This window comes from Toxotes jaculatrix, chromosome 19 (genome assembly GCF_017976425.1).
Source record: "Toxotes jaculatrix isolate fToxJac2 chromosome 19, fToxJac2.pri, whole genome shotgun sequence".
In the NCBI taxonomy this organism is placed as follows: domain Eukaryota; kingdom Metazoa; phylum Chordata; class Actinopteri; family Toxotidae; genus Toxotes; species Toxotes jaculatrix.
The window spans coordinates 15,469,937-15,490,948 of NC_054412.1; the positions used below are offsets into that span (position 1 = coordinate 15,469,937).

The 21,012-nt window shown below is 42.4% G+C and overlaps 1 protein-coding gene across 1 annotated transcript; it reads left to right on the plus strand.

The window, feature by feature from the left end:
• Positions 1 to 11,099: 11,099 nt before the first annotated feature.
• On the plus strand, positions 11,100 to 20,001 carry LOC121199861 (hormonally up-regulated neu tumor-associated kinase). The gene is made up of 11 exons (XM_041064833.1): positions 11,100 to 11,351; positions 12,588 to 12,710; positions 12,884 to 13,053; positions 15,007 to 15,062; positions 15,210 to 15,348; positions 15,487 to 15,614; positions 17,469 to 17,604; positions 18,279 to 18,456; positions 18,640 to 18,720; positions 18,852 to 19,146; positions 19,226 to 20,001. Exons 1-11 carry the CDS (start codon positions 11,100 to 11,102, stop codon positions 19,999 to 20,001), a joined length of 2,334 nt encoding a protein of 777 aa, XP_040920767.1.
• The last annotated feature ends 1,011 nt before the right edge of the window (positions 20,002 to 21,012 follow it).

Genomic DNA, 21,012 nt, shown 5'->3' on the forward strand with positions numbered 1-21,012 from the left:
CTCACACTCGCGCACACCAAAATGCAACACACTCACAAACGCTAATGATCTACTAAGCAAAAGCTTCAGGGCTATCTCATCAGTGAACAGGTTGTAATTCATAACATATTCACTCGGAGGCTTTCTAAGTGTGTGTGGGTATACTTATGTATATATATATGTGTGTGTGTGTGTCTGTAGTAGGCATCAGAAAACACACACCCGCTGTTCCAGTCTGTTTCCTCCCCATAAAAAGCAACACTTAGCACTTCATTCTCGAGCACTTCTGACAACATTATACAGGTTAGTTTAAGAGAAAAGAGGAAAAAAACAAAGCCAGAGTGAGGGAACGGGGAGGAAGAATGAGGGAGGAGAGAAAAAAAAAACAAAAACGGAAGCCTGGTCACTCAGCTGGGAATATTCAGAGCATTGTTTTTAACGAGTTAAATAAATTCTCCCACAAATGAGGTGAGGGAAAGCGAGAGGGGCAGAGTGAGGTGGAGAGAACTAGAGAGCGAGAGAGAAAGAGGGAGGTGAAGCTGAAGTGAGTGTTTGGCGTGGTGTTGGGAATATTTTACAAGCTGCATTAATGGCTGTTCTTAAAACACTGCTATTAAGAGATGGCCATAATGTTGTATATCATGGGCGATTATGTTCACACACACAGGCTTACACAGCTAAACACACTCTCATTACACACTCACACAGACATGCACAAGCCAAAGCGATTAAATGTGTGCTGGTCCACCACCTTTTAAGGTGTTGGATCAGCCTGTAAATAACAGCTTCCTCCTGCCCAAACAAACTGCACCTCTTCCTCTCTTGCATGCACAATATGGCCATTCACGCTGTCCTACTTCAGCTGATTGCGGAACTGATTTCTGGTTTAGAAAATATTACATTCACAGACAGCAGCAGATAACACAAGCCAACTCAAGTTGTGTTGGCCCTGTTGTGGCGGAGTGTCAGCGCATGTGGCTGTGTTCTGGCACCAGAAGACCTAATGTGAGGCCCATATATAGCTGCCAGAATCAGCTTGGTTTTGGGGCCGTGGACTTGCCAATTTGGGCTGAGAATTGGCTCCAGCAAGCAGAAATCAGGCTAGCGTTGGTTCAGTATCACCACTCAGACTTGGAGCAGTGTATTTACTTTTATCCTTTCACTACTGATTTAGACCTTTGTTTAGGAGCCTGGGAATTTGTGATTACATTTGATTCTGTAATTCATTAAAATTTTAGTTGATTTGAAACAATAGTTTAACATTTTGGGACATACAGTATGTTATTTGCTATATTGCTCTGAATTTGGCCGTGGTCAGACTGACAGCAGCCCTGCATGGGGAAAAAAACACACACAAAATTGCAACCCTTTCTTTCATTTGAATAGAACCAGTCCACCACCAATGCACAAAATGCAGCTTAACAGCACAGAGTTTTCCACCAAAGAAAAGTTTACAAGTTGTTGCCGTTCAGTATCATCCAGCGAGGTGCTGCATTGGCTAATCAAATACATGCAAGTGCACATGTTTGCTCTATTACTTTGTAACTGAAACATTGTTGAGATGAAAGATAATTGGTGCCATGATAACTTTCCAAAGTTGTAAAAAGTTGTGCAGTGTTTTGGCGTCTGATAAGTTTTAAACACATTTATCTGTTACTCAAACTGGACCTGGTCCCAGATCAAATTCCTTTGTCTCAGTGGTACCTTTAACAACACACCCCTGCCAGCTCAGCCCGCTGTGCTGTTTCAAGGGCTGTTTTCAGTCTTAATCCCCACTTAGATGTGATGCTGGAAACCATACGTGTGTCTGTGTGTTAACTACAGTGATGGAACCAGGAGGTGCTTAGCCTAGCTTAACATAAAGTCTGGAAACAGAGGGAAATGTCTAACCTGGCAAGTTCCAAAGTTAAAAAAATCTCCCAACTCCTCATTAATTAACACAGTGCATCCTGAACAACAGTTTATTTGTCCATAAAGCTCTTAACCAGGTTGCCTTGCATCCTCACGGTGACAACAGGACTCCCGGCAGTCACAGCTCGCCTCATGGAAGGAACTGTTAAAGTGTGTGACTCCCCCTAAAACCACAAACCTTTGTTTTTACATTTCTGCTTGTGTGTGGATTAAACAACCATGGTACAATGTGCTAATTGTGAGCTTTAGAGGTGCGTACTTTGTAGACTGAGCCAGGCTAGTTTCCCCCTGCTTCCAAGGACAATCACTTCCTGGCTCCGGATCTATTCTTAATGCACAGATATGACAGTGTTATTTATCTTCTCATCTCACGGAAGCAAAGCAAAAACTCATTTCCCAAACTGTTGAACTATTCTTCTAAATATGCATCCATTTATCAGCTGGTTAAAAGGATTATATGCTCACATGTATATTGCGCGTAGACACGGCTGATCCTTTAACAACCAATGTAGTTACAAATTTGTTAATTACAAATACCAGCTGTCAGTTTTGCGACTGTTTATATTTTCAGTTATAAATAGATGGGACGAAAACAAAATAATAGCAGTGTAGCATGTGGGTATGTGTTTCCATCTCCTTAGAGGAGAGGATTTCTTTTGTTATGCTTTTTAAGATTTTTAAAATCAGTTAGAAAATCCAGTGCACTCCCACCTCTCTTAAATCTGGCCAACAGTATATTTAGTGTCTTCCCAGTTAAAAGACACAGTATACTGACCCTAGCAAAATCTGCGACACCTCCACATGATTTCCTCTTGCATTTACCTCTCAAAATGTTTTATTTAACTGGCAGAAGAATCAGTGGAAAAGGATCTGATTGTATTTCTAAGTTATAATCCATGAATCATTCGTATATGAGAACAGAAGGGTTGGAAATATTAAGACATCAGACGGTATGGAGCTGAATATTTTCTTTGTTATTCTAGGCGCCAGGGCTTGCTCCTGGAGGAAGTGGTGGGCATTGTGGTCAGTAGTTGAGTACAGTATGGAATAGACCCAGTGTGTGTGTGTGTGCATGTGTGTTTGTGCGTCCTGAGTGGTGATGGGAGGTGTGGCCATCAGTCTGTCAGGCTACTTTCTCTGTGTCGTCTTGCTCTTCCCCTCCTTCCTTAACTTTCCTCAGCGCCGCAGTCTCAAAAACTCCAATTAAAGTAATAAACCACACATCCCATCCAGCCCGAAAACACACACTCGCACAGCGTCCGTTTCCCCAGCAAACACAAACATCTAATACACACACACACACACACACATTTGTGCACACAGGTAAGCACACATGCACAAACACACACACCCTCAGTTCCTGCCCCCTGTCTTCCCGCCTCCCCTGGTTAAATATCCTGGTTATTAAACAGAAATGTGCTGCAGATTTCTGAGGCTCTGTGTGCGATACATCTGGCCTGGCCCTTCAGGAAACGACTGGTTCACTTCACTCTTGTCATCACCTTCCAACACATTTCTTTCACATTTCAATTTGGGAGCAGTGCAGCAGGCAGCTACACACACACACACACACACACACACCACACGGGTGCACGACCGCACATAAATGCACATCTGCACAAATGCGCCCAGGCACAGACACACACGGTCCACATTAGTGACAGTGGGAGTGCACTTTTTGCTGCTGCAACGCTCTGTTTTCAGCCTCTCAGCTCAGAGGGGTGGGCTCTTTTCCATCCCTCTCTCTCTGTATTTTCTTTCTCTCTCTCTCTCTCTCTCTCTCTCTCTCTCTCTCTCTCACACGACTTTCTCTTTGTCTCTCTCTCCCATCAGTGTTTTGTTGACAGTAGAAAACCTCTAAACCACCCGTGACACAAACTCCCATTTCAGGCTTGGTGAGGATTGTGTGGGATTAGCAGAGTGTGATGGACTGAGGCTCTGGGAAAGACATTTTTTACGGATATGTATTGTGTGTACATGTGTGTGTATATGTGTGTGTACGTGTGTGTGTTTAAGCTGCTATACTCTGCACAGAGTGAGCCTTAAGGCAGCACAAAAGGACTTTACAAGTGAAACTTAAAACAAAAAGCCAACTTTTAGTCAGGAACTCAGCATTGAGAGACAACATTAGATAAGATGAACAGTTTGTCATCACTGTGTTCACTTTCAGTGTTATTCCTGATGAAAACTAAACTTTACGGTCTCCAGAAAAATATCCACAGAAATGTGAAAATGTATAAGTCTTTTGGACTACGTGTTTCAGCCACCTGGAGAAGTGATGCTGCAGATAAGTTTATCTGACACTTCAACACTTGAATATTTGCACACTCTCTTTGCGTAGATGTGAGTAAGGGATTCAAGACAACTTTAAGTCAAAACATGCTACCAGTGTTATTTAATTTTTTTTCCCCTTTCTTCATTTCTGTTTTTCTTGGCATGTATACTTTTTGAAAAGTACACTCTCCCAGCCTGTTTAGAGAGGTAATTCAGCACCATTCCTGGGTAAATTCAGTCCTGAAGCAACCTGATCTCATTGAAATGTTTCTGTGGGTAGCAGCAGTTCGCTGTGTGATGTGGAAGACACCCGGCTTAAAGTCTGACAGGGTGCAGCTCATTGTTTGTCTGTTTAGAAACTTTGGAGACCCGTGTCTAATCAGCATTGCTGGAGCACAGACCACAGAACATGAGAGTTTTAAACCACAGCAACATGCAGGCGCTGACTGATGACACGCTAAGCATGCTACATGGCACTGACTGATGATGACGCGGTGAAGCGATGGCAGGTTTCACTGACAGATGATGACACAATAAGGGTGCTGTGGCCATGGATGAAGTAATCAGGGATTGACAGCCAGCTGACCCTCCTCCCTCCCCATCCCTCTTTCTTAATGGCAAAATTAGATGAGTGATAATGCAGGATTGCAGACAGTGACATCATCACAACATGGTCCAATCCGGGAAAGATAAATCAGCAATGTTCTTTTTTAATATCAGTTCATTAAAACCATATGGGCTTCTCTTTTGCTGCTCTGAACTTTGTCGGTATTCTTTGTCACTATCTGTCATTTTCCCCACTTCGTAATTCTCCCACAAGTCTGTCCATTCGTCCTCTCATGCAGTTACACAACATCAGCCTGTGCTGTTTACTCCATCGCAGGAGACAGTTTGTGATAAAGTGACTCACTTGCCCTCGAGCTGCATTGTTGACTTCAACTAATTATTTCCTACTTTTCCCCCAAAATCCTTTCTGACAACAACAACCCTTACACAATGAGTGTTAACATGTTACACACTTGTTTCACTCAGCTGTTGGTTATGTATGCAGGTGGTGAGGATGACGCCTTGTAAAGCAAGAGAGGAAGACTCACCAGTTTGCAAAACATTGTTTTTGTTCACTGAATCTCGTGTAAATGCATAAGTTGATATTTCTACCTCGTCTACAAATTATTTAGCTATGTGAGTTTCTTTCTAGAGAGAAGCTTTTCTCATTGGACAGATACTGTTGAGTTAATTCATGTTTTTTCTATATAACTTTTGCTTATAAATTCTTCCCTTTAGTTGAGATGTTGGATTTAAGAGCAGTGTCCTTGCATCAGTCTTTTATGTCCACTGGAGGGCAGACAGGGACAGCAACTCTGGAAACCCTAACAGAGGTGGACACTCTTTTCTAAGTCTGTCTGGGTAGGACGGTATCATACTGTACACCTGAACAATGCCTGCATGAACTCAGAATATAACAGCTGCAGTTTAATGGCAAAGTTTTCATTGCAAATAACTGTTTACAGTACAAATCTGTAGCTATATTTGGTTCAGTTAATCCCAGAATCTTTCATTTCTGTCACTGACTGTCTGGAACACAGTATGTGGGTAATACAGTTGTGTGATTTGTTGTTTAATACATTCAGGCACAGTGCTGCTCTACTGCTTGATTTGTGGGCAGGTTTATTCCTTGCAATGGTTTGATGTCTTCACTCGTACATACAGTACATCACAATGTCAGTACGTCCAGCCTGGCAAGTTTCACCATCATGAGTTTTAGGTTGACATGGTATCGACTGTCAGATTAGCGTGAACGGGTGCAATGTCTTATTCAGTCAGTCGGTTACATTAAAGCAGTGGTCCATAACTTAAAAAATATATATATAACTCTGTACTTGCTGTTTTTGCATAGTTTACCTTGAACTTGACTGATTGTTTATTATTTCTCCCTGTCATATCCCAGACTATATTTAGCTGATTTTAAACTTAAGAGTAAGTACTACAAATGTAACAGGTCTTTTATCACTGGATTCAGCACTACACAAAATCTGTGTGAGGCTACAACCTGAGAGCTACACTATATCTGTTTTTTAAATTCAGTAGTAACCACAATGAAACACATCAAAACAACAAATCTGGTCTGTAATGATGCAAAAACAGTGAAGAAACCCTGCATTAAAGGAGTCTGCATGAAAATTTGTTGGATGCATGTTTTGAAAATATGTATTTCTGTTTTTCAAACAGCAAAGCTCAAAGATGCTTATATTAAAACATTTAAATAAAGGGAAAGGAAAATCCAGCTTTAGAGAGTCAGTGCTGCTCATTCACAGAGACTGTCTAGAGTTATGTCTCCCATTAAACACTCTAGCAGGCTACAAAGTACAACTTTGAGGTACATCATGCAGTGGCAACAAGAGCTCTTATTTTGACATTTAGCTTCTTGTTCTTTTTTTGGGGGGGTATAAAAACAAGAGAGTAGATGGAGAAATAAAAGAAAAAGAGCAGGAGACAGAGAGTGAGGGATGGTGAGAGAGTGGGGGTCGACTGTGTCTGTTCTAGTGTGGTTTTGTGGAGTTATTTGGTGTTAAAATATGCCTTAATGGTTGCTGGGGATCCATTTATTAGGCTACAGGCAGGAAGCAGAAGGGGGTTTCTCTTCTCATTTAATGTGACCGCCGAGAAGCTCGCCAAGTCCTACAGGCAAGCCAGCATTCCTCTGCACCAACGCAACACACACACACACACACACACTCACACACATACAAACACTCACTCACAAATATGTATGCACACACATTTACAGCATAAAGCATGTAAATGAAGCTTATATATGCATGTGTAGATGCAACATGCAACATGTAATCTCAAACATTCATACAAACACACTCTTTCACAGACACACACATATAGACTGTGGTCTCTGGCAGTGAGAATGACCTTTTCTGAACCACGGAAGCACACACATTAACACACACACACACAAAAAGCCTCTGCAAAACATTTAAGCCTGGCAGTACTGAGGTTATATAAAAAGCCTCCTGAGGTCTTATTAATTCACATTTGTTTTGCAGTTGTGAAGCTCGGTTTCTCTCCTTCTCACTCATCCTGTCTCTCTGTATGGTTGTTGGTTTTTCACTCACTTCCTGTGATTTGAGTGTGACAGAGTCACACTTTCCTCCTCTCTTTACTTCTTTCTTCCTCTGTGTCCGTCCAGTACGGAGCCAGATACAGCTTGACACCCTTCCCCAGCATTAGGGAGGGTGTGTTAACACCTCCTCCCACACACATGCCAAGGCCCTAAGACCCGTTTATGAAGTGTAGGCCTCCTGGCATATGAACACACATACACACATGAAGAAAAAGAGAGAGATTAAGTTGTGATTTTTGACTTGTGCAGGAAAATTAATGATTTTCTTAAAGGGGTTTGGTTGGTGTGTTTTCTCTGTATTTTGGATGCTACTGATGTGAAACCACTAATAGTAGACTGCTTCTATGTTTTGCGGCTCATTTCAGAATATTCTGGAAAAACTGTTCATGCCAGTGGACAGAATGGGTGTGTTCTGTATTTATGTGTGTCTTTTTTCATCATGGATAAAACAGTCACGACCTGAGCTGGTCAGTGTTGGTGATTGCATCTACTAAAGAGTTTTTAAAATCTTGGCTTGGTCATCCACAGGGAGAAAAACGGTTGACAGAGTGTTACGATTGCGATTACACAAAGTTTAACGGCGCCTGAGTGCGTAAGAGAGGGAAGTAGACTGTCATGGCTGCTGCAAATGTGTGTTTTCTCTGAATGCTAAATCAAATTATACAGTATCAACATGTTTAAAATAAAAAAAAGGTAACTCTAGAAGCTTCAATTGGCTACTACAGTCGCTCCGTTAAAGGTTGTGCAAGGTTTGTGTGTGTGTGTGTTTGAGAGTGTGTGAATGTATTGGGTTACATGGCGGATATAAGGCTCTATCCCTCCTTTCATCAGCTGAGTGAGGAAGAATCGAGCAGCAACACACTGCAATCTGACCCTGATGTGCGCGCACACACACACACGGTTTAATACACACAGCAACAGAAAAGCAGATATTCTTCAACGCTGGCCATCGCTCATCAGCTTAAAACCTCACTGCTGCTTTCCACTGATCACCACTGTGGTAGCGCATGCCGCTGTGGTCCTAATGGCCTCTTGCCAGTATTATATCACTGAGTCAATATCAGTCCAGCACCAGTTTGGTTTTTACTTGAAATGATGAGTGTTATCATGTAAACTCATCATTCAAGTAAAAATGTGAAAACCATAATTGGCTTTCATGGTAAGAAGCTAGCAGAAATCTGCCATGGTGAATGGGCTGTTAAGACAGATACTGTATCCTCATAAATACTGAATCCCCAGCAGCTGCAAGGGGGTTGATCTGTCGTTGACCCTGACCTCTGACCTCTCTTGGCCTAACAAAAGATAATTACGCTGCAGAGGTCAAACAGTAAAGTTGGCAGTTGTAACAGTGAGAACATTAGAGAAGCTTTTAGCATTACATTCTTGCTGGCAGCCTGTGAATCCAGTTCAGAACACATTTTGTAATGAAAATATAGACTGTTGTGTATGAAAATATAAAATATATATGTATATATATATATATATATGAGGCAGAAAGGAATTTCGTCCACTCACGTTTGTACAGTAAATATTAAGTTACAGCAACAGGAAGCATAGCTCTGTCCAAATGTAACAATATTTGCTTACCAGCACCTGTACGGCTCAGCAATTATCATGTTTGTGTAATTTGTACTAAAAAATATTTAAAGGAAAGTCACTGCACCCCGCCAAAAAACAACAGGTCATTCACACGCTTTGGTTTTTATACGAGTTTTACAGAGTCATATCAGTAATGTCATCTGCTGTGACTCTTGGCAACAAATTCAAACATCCTTTTTTTTCCTGAGATGTCAAACTACTCCTTCAACAGACAGACCCACTGAGACCCGTTCACATTTTCCACACTTTGTGTTGCATATTTAGGTTTAAACCATTTTTTCCCATCAATCTATATACTCATTAATCCATAATGACAAAAGGAGAACGTTTTTAAACATTTTTGCAAAGTATTCAGACCTTTAATTCAGTAGAAGCCCCTTTGACAACAGTTACAGCTTTGAGTATTTAAGTCTCTATAAGCTTTGCACAGCTGGTTTTGGGCAGTTTAGGGTTAGGGTTCATCCTCAAGCCACATCAGATTGGATGGGGAGTATCTGTGAACTGCCATCCTCAGGTTTCTCCACAGATGATCTGTGAGGTTTAACTCTGGGCTTTAGCTGGGCCACTCAGGGACAGTTACAGGCTTGTCCTGAGGCCACTCCAGCGTTTTCTTGGCTGTACGTTCAGGTCATGGACATTCTGTAAGTTAAACCTGTGACACAGGTTCTCTTCAGGGACCTCTGTGTCTTTGGCTGCATTAATTCCTCCCTCAGTTCTGACCTGCCGCTGAGACACCCCTTCATGCTTCGCGTTAGGGATGGTAGTAGCCAGGGGATGAGCAGTGAACAGAGTAGTCGTTGGAGTTCTGCACAAAGAGTTCAGTTTCTGTCTCATCGGACAGGAGAATCTTTTTCCTCATGCTCCAGGAGTTCTTTAAATACCATTTGGCAAACTTCATCCGACTGTCACATGGCTTTTACTCAAAGTCTGTTCATCCACTCAACCATCAAGGTCTGATTAATGAAGTGCTGCTGAAATAGTCTTCCTCCCGGCAGGTTCTCCCATCACTGCAGATGACTTCTGAAGCCCTGTTAGAGTGACAGCTGACAATTGATAGCAGACACAGTTAATAATTGTTAACAATTATTGAGGCCACTGTGCTCCTGAGAACACTCAAAGTTCTAGAAATGGTTTTATATGCCTGCCCTGATCTGTGTCTCACCCCAGTTCCATCATAGGGGTCTACAGAGACTTCCTTGGATTTCATGGCTTTGTCCTCACATGCAGTATGAATTCTGGGACCTTATATATACAGGTGTGTGTGCCTTTCTGAACTATGTCCAATCCATTCAATTTTCCACAGGTGAACTCAATAAGGTTCTAGACACATCACAAGGATAAATGAATAAAACAGGATGTGGAGTGCCACAGCAAAGGGTCTGAATCATTTTGTAAATTAAAAATTTTGGTTTTTGATTTTTACTAAATTTGCAGAAGCTGTTAAAAATATTTTAACTGTGAAGGGATCTGAATTTGACCGTGATCGGGATGTGATCACTTATTCTTGTCCACTTGCCTGTCCATGTTTTGTATCATAAGAACTCTGATCTGTCCTCACAGCAGAAAACAGTCGCTGATTGTGCCAGTTAGAAACTAAAATAGGCAGAAATATAAAATAGCATTTCAAAGGGAAGCCAAGGAAATGAAGTAAGAGAGCTTGTATGGTTACCGTGTAACTGTGAGTATCTGCGTGTACCTTAGTGTGTGCAAAGGGAGGGGGGGTAATTACGGTGTAGAATGTCCTCCTCATCACTGGAGCTGACCTAAGAACACAACAGTTAATCATCCACTACCCAGCAGAGAGAGACCGAGTGTGAGAGGGAGAGAGAAGCCACTTGAGTACTGCACAGTTGGATTGAAAGAGAGACATTTTTAAGGCACCTGTACTTGTTAAAAGATAAAAATAAATGAAGAAAAGAGGAGTCACCTATCAGACAGTCTGGAATAAAGGAATTACTTATCTGAGAGTGGAAGGATAACAGAAATCTGCTGCTGAGGACACACACCTGTTCCTGAAGAAAGATTTGGATCCTGTCTCTGTTTTTGAGCAGCAGATCTCCTTCTTTCAAGTCAACCAAACCATTGTGTGTGTGTTTATGTGTGTCTGTGTTTATTAGTATGTGTGCTCTACAAAGTCAGTCCTGTTTTTGGATTTGACTGTGAGTGTAAGAGGCGGCCACATGGGGCCCGGACCCTGTCCGGGATGCCAGCTGCTGCAGTGAAGCCCAGTCCAGAGGACATGGTGGCGGAGGGAGGGGGCGAAGGAGTGTCCCAGTGGGAAGCCTCGGCGCTGGACCGGGAGAGGCTGCCTCTCCCCTCTCTGAAGGTCCCCAGGGAGCTGCTGCGGAGCTTCCCACATTCCAAACGGGTGGGATCCTACCTGGTGGGGAAAATGATCAACAAGGGCTCATTTGCCAAAGTGATGGAGGGGCTGCACATCGGCACGGGGGAAAAGGTCAGTGCTCTCTCCCTGATTTGAGAATTAGAGTGGGGAGACATGAAGAAACAGGCCTCAGGACTGGAGGGGTGGCACCCTGGCAAAGGAAAAGATCACACACAAATTATGATTACACGGTTACAACTTGTGCCCTGTACAGGTGTAACTGATGATTATACTCACATGAGTTTAAAGAAGCCAGTGGCCTGTTATTATTCTTATGTGAACAAAATCTTAGTCAGAACCATCTGCATTTACTTAATACCTAACCATGACTCTTAGAGGGATTTTACAGGAAAGAAATTTTAGTGTGTGTACTGAGGTAGGTATGTTTATTATTATTATTATTTTTTAAACAGCATATTAATGCAGCACTGCCAAGTGTGGAAAAATCAAATCCTGCTTGCCTGCAAAGTTTCAGTCATTATTAGTGTTTTGTATATCATGCAAATAAAATGAGTACATGTTGAGGGAAAGTATACACACTGTCTTAAACATGTCCTGTTTTTTTAATTGAATATTCTTTCAAACAGTCTTAAAAATAAACCCATGCTAATGTATTAATATGTGCCATATTTTGCCCATTTGCGATTCTGTGGCTCTTAACTGGGACTATATGGATGTGGATTATTGTGCACGGCCAGTGCCTTTGTGTGTGTAAATGTATGGGCGACTTTCTTTCATCGGTCAATGAGTCCCTGACCCCGGCTCATATGTACCTGACCTGGTTTCCATGGCAGTAACCAAACTCATCTCCAGGGGTGTTTGCTCTTCTTAACCCTCGTTACCCTCTGCAGGTACAAGACCTGTGGAGCTGAAGTCTGCAAATATCCAAACACACACACTGTTGTATACCGGAGGATCTTTTTATGTTCTGTCATTTATTTTTTTAAATGACAGAACATGGGTGTCATGAGGGCTCATAAGTGAAGCCCATTGGCCAGATCTCTGGATGAGTGGAAAAATGTTGGTGGAGAAAGTGATTAAGCAAAACTTTCTTAATGATTACTGTGAAAGACCCTTTGGGCACGACTCTGAAGCCACAACTACTAGGACATCTATCATTAGTATATAACTGTGGATGCACGTTCATTAAAGTGAACATCTGGTTCTGTTTACGTTCACATGTGAACTGTAAGAAGACTTCTGATTTAAAAAAAAAAATCATTTAACATTCTTTTGATAAATTAAGGTAAAAACAACATCAAAGCTCTTGTGTATGTATGTGACATTTGTTTGTCTGTGTGTGTTTAGGTGGCCATTAAGGTGATTGACAAGAAAAAAGCACGGCAGGACTCTTACGTGCTGAAAAACATGAAGAGAGAACCCCGCATTCATCAGATGGTCCGACATCCTCACATTGTAGTCCTGTTGGAGGTAAAATGACACCATAGATGCATATACAGCCCAAGTAAAGAAAAGTCTTACAACATTACAACTGCTCATGTGTGAGTCCATTAATAGTTTATGTTAATTGTAGATTGTAATTACAAGGTTATCATATATCTGTTCCTGTTGAACAAGCTTGAATGAATAACTCTTTGTGTCAGACTCTGGAGACAGAGAATAGCTACTACATGGCCATGGAGCTGTGTGCCGGAGGAGACCTGATGGACAGGATCTGTGAGAGGAAGAGGCTGGAGGAGAGGGAGGTGCGGCGCTACACCCGACAGATCCTCTCTGCAGTGGAGCACCTGCACAAACACGGCATCGTACACAGGTGAGACTGCACACATGCACGTGCACACACAGGAGGAGCATGGACACAATGTGCAGCACTTCTACATGTATTAAAGACATATACATTATACAGATATTTAGTGTCCCTCCCATTTTCTGAACCTCGCAAAGTACAAAATCTTCAATAGGTCCTTCATCAAATATAATAATTTCCTAGATAATAATTTCCTAAAACTAGCTATCTAGCTTAACTGAAAATGAAAAAAGTACAGTGGAAGTAAATGTCTAAACTTGTGCTGAAATTGCTTGAAAGTTTTTTAGACATCGAGGCTCTGTATAATCATTGTTTCAACAACATTTTAAGTCCCCTTCTTGTCAAAAATATGTTTTGCTTATTGTTACTTCACTTGGATGTTTGAGCGTCACTGTGCAGAATGAGGTTTTTTTTTTTTTCCTTCTTAAAACTAAATGCCAGCCAGAGGAGATGCAGCCAAACAGGAGCGTGTGATGTGGAGCTTGTCTTGCTTTTACCTGCTTGGCCCAGTTAGAGATTTGGCAGAACCAAGGAGTAAAAATAACTCAGGCCTTCAAATATTTACCTGCCCACAAACAGTAGCCATTTTCTTTGCACGGTGGATGTTATGGTTACACCTTGTGGATTCAAATACATATAAACACACTTGTTAGCACACAGCACACAGAGTAGTTTGCAGGGCATTAACAGTTTTACAGAGGAGGAAACACTGCAAGAAAATCAATGTCTGGCACAAAGCAGTGTGGGAGTGGACAGTGTTATTTTAGTGGCATTTTAGTATGTGTAGGTGTTAGAGATCCAATACTCTCACACACATACACAACCACACATACGCACTTTTGATGCAACCACACACAACATGCACAGCTCTGGGCTTTGGTTTAAGACCTTGGCTCCTCTGAAGGTGGGAATGTGATTACCAGGCAATGACCTCATCATCCTGCGCCTGCGCCATGATTCACACATCATCACAACATCACGGACTTCCTTTCTAATGAAGTCCCTCAACGATGCCTCTCTCAACCCTTCAATAGCACCTCCCTCTGTCACACACACACACACACACCCACGTCTTCACACACATGCATAAACTCGCTGGCTTCCACACCCTCCACCACAATCCCACACAGAGATGATTAAACTGGAAATAAATGGAAAATTTGCACTTAAACGCACCTCCTGCCACCCACATTCAGTAGGTTTACCGCATACATTTTCTCCTTTATGACAATGTCTGCTCCCGCTCTTTCGTGCTCCGTCTGTCTTTGAACTTTTGTGTGAGCGGTGTTCTCTGGATTTTTGGGACCTGGAGTGTCTGTTGGTTAGATGAAGGCAGATGAAAGGAGCACGACTGATTCCCAGGCTGTAGTTTATAGGGGATCTCTCTGTCCTAACCGCAGATTTTCATTTAGCTCAATAGTTTTAGAGCAGGCGGCAAGATTGGTGGTGAGGCTGGGGTACTTTGAGGAGAGTGAGGCAACTTTTCCAGGTGAAAGCAGTGAAATTACTTTGGTAGAGGTTTGCAATTAAGTCAGGAAGAGCAGTTTGACTTGATTTGAAAATCTTGATGGACGCAGGGTTTTAGGACTCCAAAGCAAACCAATTCCCAAAATTACAACTAAATGTTCCCCCAAATATTTTTCAACAGTGTTTTTAATGTTTAAGTTCTACCAAAACCCAAATTTAGCCTGAGTTTTCCTTATGTGGGTCTACCATGGTCCCATTTCATCTGGCTGTTCATAAAAACACAGAAAAGCTTAACAAGGCCAAAAACACATTGCTGTTTTTCTTAAAATTAAACAACCACCAGTGTCTGCTTAGTAAATTGCTCCGAAACACTGATCAGTAGGGGGGAAAAAGCTTTTCCTGTAGGATTAAGGACACAGCTATGAAAATACGACACTGAACCACACTCTTCCCTTTTAAGCTAACAGCTGTCTTCCCTCTTTCCCTTTGTAGAGATCTGAAGATTGAAAATTTCCTGCTGGACGAACACAACAACATAAAGATTGTAGGTATGTTGACATTTCTGCTTTCTCCAAAGACATTTGACTGCCGATGCAAAATGTTGCGACACATCAGGATATTGCAGAACTGTAGCTATGCATCTGTAAATGTGCAGTAACAAGAACCCATTGGAAAAATGATGCTGCTTCACACAGACTTTGGCCTGAGTAACACTCTGAAGGCAGAGTCGTTGTCTCTGGAGCTTCTCAACACCCAATGTGGAAGTCCTGCCTACGCTGCCCCTGAGCTGCTCGCTCACAGGAAGTATGGACCCAAAGTGGACGTCTGGTCCGTGTAAGTGATAAAGTCTGTTGAAGAGACTCTCGGGCCTGTTCCATCATAGCTTAGTGTGGAAATCTGAAAAGACAGTGTTTTCCTGCGGTGCTGTGTTTGGATAATGTAAATGTGTTTGTGTTTGCACACGTTTTCCAGAGGCGTGAGCATGTTCGCCATGCTGACAGGGACTTTGCCCTTTACTGTTGAGCCTTTCAACATCAAACAGCTGCACCAGAAGATGGTCAACGGAGAGATCAGCAGCATCCCCAGTGACGTCAGCAAAGGTAACTCCACATCTCACCTCCCTCACCGAAACAAAAGTCGTGTCACCATTACACTTTAAAATGTCCAATGAGTCATTTAGCTCCATAGAGCTGGAGTTGAGAGTGCGTGCTTTGAGTCAACTTTCAGACTGAATGATTTCCTTCTTATAATGATTGAATTTCCATTTGGAAAATTTTTCCTCAGTTTCAGGTCAGCACATCGGTACCCCTGAGCTATGCAGTAGTAAAATCTAAACTGGACGTGATGTCCTGAATAATCCTAAAGGAACTCTTGTGCAGATTTTAGAAATAACTAATTGCAAATAGAACCTAGGATTCAGTCATCTTTTTACAGACCACAGATCTGTCAGGAGACAGAGACGTGAAGGAAAAAATGTTTCATTTTCTTTCTTACTTCTTCCACTTGTTCTGTACCAAATCCACATTGGCCTCAGTGTCTCTGTTTCTCTCTTTATTTTGGTCTCTCTCTCTCTCTCTCTCTCTCTCTCTCTCTCTCTCTCTCTCTCTCTCTCTCTCTCTCTGTTTCTCACACATAGTCACTCTGTTACATTCTGTCATGGCTCCATGTCACCACAAACAAACATAGCTCCTGTTACTGAAAACCAGTAAGGCCCTGATGCTCTGAGACTGTGACAAGATCAGATAAACGGTTATATCACTGCCACAAATCAGCATCTGAGACATCCACATCAACTTTAGACTTTATCCTGCTTCTTACCAAATACAATACATGACTTTAACTTACCCAAACCAACTACGTCTGCCACAATTGAAGAAACTCTGTGTTGTGTTTTCTCTATCACAGGGAATTTGGCTTATTTCCATTGTCCATCATCACTATGCAAACAAATAAACTGGGTGTCCACAAAAATATTTTTCCACAAGGTTATCCATTTAAACCATCAAATGGTGCTTTGATTTTATCGGTTACAAACAAACTGAGTTGACCCTGCTGATAAAAGCTGCTTTGGCCTGACCACTGAAAGCAGGGCAACTGATAGCAGCGAATTAAACGCATCAGTCTCGGCTTATATGTCTGTTAATGTGGCAGCTATCTGCTCCTCCAGACTGTGGAGCTTATCAGGGATCCCCTGGCTGTCGCAGGCTGACAGGCTGAATTGGTTCTCCTGAAGGGAAATCCTGCCTCTCTCCATGGTGTCATCTCTGATACTGTTTCAGTGAAGTAACAGTGAGTGACACCAGTCTGGCAGCATGGAGTAGTCGTGTAACGTTGTTTGTTTTTTTAGACTGGCCATTTGGCCAGGCAAGAGCAGAACAAACTTGTTGATGAATATGAGGCATTTTGAAGTACAGTCCCTTTACCACAGTAAATCTGAGTAACCAGCAAGATGGTTATTGACCAGCTGTTGTTGTTGCTTGTAGTTTCTGCTGGTCTGTAAGTTATATCATTCTATGTGGGTTTGTCTCTGCTAGCAGCACCTTTCATATCAAACACAGTCATTTGATCAGTTGTTTTTCCTTTTTTTTGATACAGATTTAAAAGTTCTCCACATCATCCATAAGGGGATTGAGCCAAAGAGTTGTTTGGCAGAAACGACTCTTTTTTCTATTCATTTATTAATTAATCTGGTATGATCACTACAGAAATGTGCATCATTCTATGAGTAAGTGATTCTCCTGCCTGTAGCAGGAGAATCAAGTTTACTTTTTACGAAACTTTCCAATAACTAAGCTACTTGTAAATCTATAAAACTATTTAAACTTTTTTAAACAGGTCATTGATCGTTTACACCAATCCAGAAATTACTGGATTTAAAATTCAGATAATTAGAAAAACAAACTACGTTGCTCCATCCTCTGATGCCCTTTATACTCGATCTATCTGCGTTATAGGTGCGGTGTCATTTGTGCTGTCTCTCCTGGAGCCAGACCCGGCCAAGAGACCCAGCATCAGAGCTGCGATGGAGGAAAGATGGATCAATGAGGGATATGCCAAGAAACCACTACACACACACTCTCACAAAAACAGGTAGAGATCTGCTGTGTGAACACGCTAAAGGCACAGCTAAAGGCCACAAAAATACATTTTCCTTGTATGCACATATAATAAAGGGGGATACTTTTAATCACACATTTTGCAGAATGGACCAGTTAAGAAAAACAACTCATGTGTGTCCATTATATTCCTGGAAAAAATGGCATACACTGCAAAAATATGTAAATGAAGTCAATTTATTCACATTTGCTTTTTAATAAATTACACTAAATTTATAATGTAAGTGTATATTGTGCCGTGAGACACAAAAATTCCTCAGGGAAAGTTCTGCAGTAAACATTACCGTGTGGGCAAAAGAACCAAGAGGGAAATCACTGCGAGTTTTCTAACAAAATGAAAATTTTTGTGGTCAGTAGGGTAACAGCTTTGTATATTATAGCATGGCTAAAAGGCTTTTATCACTTTACGCAGTGTGGAAATGCAATCATGTATGGCTCCTCCTGGCAATAATGCGTTTTCTGAAATCCACATGAATGAAGCAAGAACTGTTCCAGCCCTGGACCGCTCACAATCAGAATCCTTCAGTTACCAGTCATTCATTACCGGCTGAACTTCCTGAACAACCCATTAGGTTTCCCTCTGCTTCACTTTTCACACTTAATCTCTGTCGTTGTTCTTCCCCCTCCCTCTCTGCTGTTGTTTCCCAGACTGGGTCCAGAGGATCTCAACTCGTCTGTGTTGGCATACATGACGGAGACGCTGGGCTACTCGCTCTCCGAAATCATTCACACGATCACCACCAACCGGCCCTCTGCCATCATGGCCTCCTATCACCTGCTGCTCAACAAGCTCAACAGGAGTCAGAAAGGAGCCAAGACCAGCAAGGTTTCACACCTCGTTTTCACACACACGCACACACAAGCCTGCACATACTGAAATACTAGTAAACACCACTGTTTTGACGCCTGTAATACACAAGTAGGCCAATATAATGGTACCTAAGAAAATATGAAAAATATATATGGTTTGCCTTGAAGTTTGAACAGCTACTAATTATTGATTTGGCAGAAGCTTGAGACCAGTGATTGGTGTCTTCCCAGCAAGAATACATGGAGAGAGAGAACTAACACTGAACCAAAGACTCAACAGGTAATGCTGACATTGTCACCATTAACACAATAAACATTAATCACCGAGAGATGTTAAAGTAATATTATTCTATTAAAGTATCAGGCAGGGACTCCTAGTCTTTGTTACGCACTCTAATCGTTTGTTTTTAGATTGATTCCAATGAGAAAAGCTCTAAGCAGTCCAGCAGGCCTCTGAGGACCCAACAGACAAGTGAATGTCAGAGCAACAGGAGGAGGAATGAGGACCCACACAGAAAGGACAACAGAGAGGACGATGAGAACCGCCCCCCTTCTCCCTCCCTACCCCAACTTCCTCACTCTGTCTCCCCCTCAATTCCCCCCCGCCTTCCCTCACCCTCCCCTGCCCCTCTGTCAGCAGAAGATGGGGCTACTGATGAGGAGATCGCCATCACCTTGGACACCAGAGAGACAATATTTCCTGAAGGTAAAGATTTATTGTCCAGCAACAAAGCTGCACACATCCATAGGACAATGTGTGACATCGGTGTACTTTTATGTTCCAGTGTCCTTGTTTAGGGACAGGGAACTCGTCCATCTGTCTCCTCCTAAAAGCTCTGCCTCTCCACTCTGTGACTCTGCCCCTTGCCAAGTCCCCCTACCCATTGAGCCAATCAGAGACAACAGCACAGTGAGACCGATCCGACACACACACCTCCTCAGGACAACTCAGTCGGATGGGGCAGCAGACCCCGGGTCAGATTGTTTCCACGACAACCGCCACCAGGAGGACCACTCTCATCACCTGAGCATCAACGAGCGACTGGAGAAGCTGCAGACGTTTTATTCCTCAGAGAAGAACGGCATCTCTCCCAGGATGCTCCTGGAGGCCGACACACATACCACACACTCCTCAGACAGAGTCCACCTGGGTTCCATGGAAACAACACAGACGTCACCCTCTGCCCCGCTGCCACGCTTGCGCAATGTGGGGCTAAAAGACGGACGAGGCAGGAAGATGACGTGGATGGGGTTGACCCGGCCTGGGCCCCCAGGACTCCTGGTCAATGGGTCTAAACCTCCTGCCTTCCCTACGCAGAGACAACATACTTTGGTCATCAAGAGCCTCAGACAGGAGAGGGGGAAGAGGAGAGATCTGTCAGGAGCAGGAGGAGGAGAGAGAGGGCCGGCAGGAGGAGGGATGACCGGAGCAAAGAGGAACTCAGTTCAATTACGGTCATCTCTCCAGCGTCGGGTGGCAGATCTGAATCTGCCCCTGCTTCCTGCTGCCCTGCAGGGGAAAGCAGACAAGAAGAGCCAGCTACACAGCATGGATTACTGACAGAGAGATAGGAAGACATGAAAGAGCAGCAGTGATATAACAAGGGAAGGAGGATTAAAGAAGAGAGGAGATAGGAATGAGGTTAGTGACACAGGTGGCTTCTGAAATGCCAGCTTGTAAAGAAATAGGGGCAACATTAGGGTGGAGGACAGAAGAGGCTACTTAGAAATGTGCAATTACAGTGTATGGAGTTCTTAGATATTAGGGCATTTTGAGAAATGTGCAAACAGCAGCTATAAAAGATACTAAAACTATAATTCTCCAGTTTTACTGTTCCATCCATGCATTGTTCACTAACTTAATTCCAACCCTCCAATGCTGCAGTGCCAAAATTTTAAACTCTTACTATAAGCTCATCAATTCAGATGTGGCCTTCGAGATTTTTACTGTTGATCATTTTACTCTTTAGTTTCAACATATAAATTTCCACCCATCACAATGTGAAGTGCAAGATGCTCATTGACTTTTGGTTCCATTTGTATTCACTGGTCTTAAATGCAATTTTGTATATGGAAAGTCAAAGTAAAAACTACCTTAAAGTCTCATTTCTACCTTAACTTCTTGTTGTGGGTCTTTGTGCGAATTAGTATATGTTAACACATAATGGGGTAATGTTTTGATATGTTTACTGGAGTTGACAGCTGTGATATCCACTTGTGGCCACGTATGGATTTTCTCTCCGCAGAAAAGTGAGCAAATGGCTGGCAGTGTTAAAGGCTCTGGGCTTCCCTATAAGGTTATGTCACTGTTTTACCACAATATAAGCTTTCCTTTCACACATGGATACATCACAGAACCAGGTGAATTATTTCATGTATATATTTATAGGGACAATGCATATTACATGTGCCAGCGTAAACCTGTCAGCTACTTTTTGACTGCAGTCATTTGGCAGGATGTTATTCAGCCAAATAACACAGCTGACAAAGGTCATCGTGTTCACTAGCTTACACATTGAGAAGAAACTAGAATTAACATGGGCTGCTTTTCTAAATTAGATTGTGGGCCAGC

What these genes read in the sequence shown, in the direction of transcription:
- LOC121199861 (XM_041064833.1), top strand. Translation starts at nt 11,100, where the DNA reads ATGCCAGCTGCTGCAGTGAAGCCCAGTCCAGAGGACATGGTGGCGGAG. An exon ending in CCCCAGTGACGTCAGCAAAG is followed by an intron (nt 15,615 to 17,468) that starts GTAACTCCACAT and finishes TCTGCGTTATAG; the next exon opens with GTGCGGTGTCATTTGTGCTG. An exon ending in AAGGAGCCAAGACCAGCAAG is followed by an intron (nt 18,457 to 18,639) that starts GTTTCACACCTC and finishes TTGATTTGGCAG; the next exon opens with AAGCTTGAGACCAGTGATTG.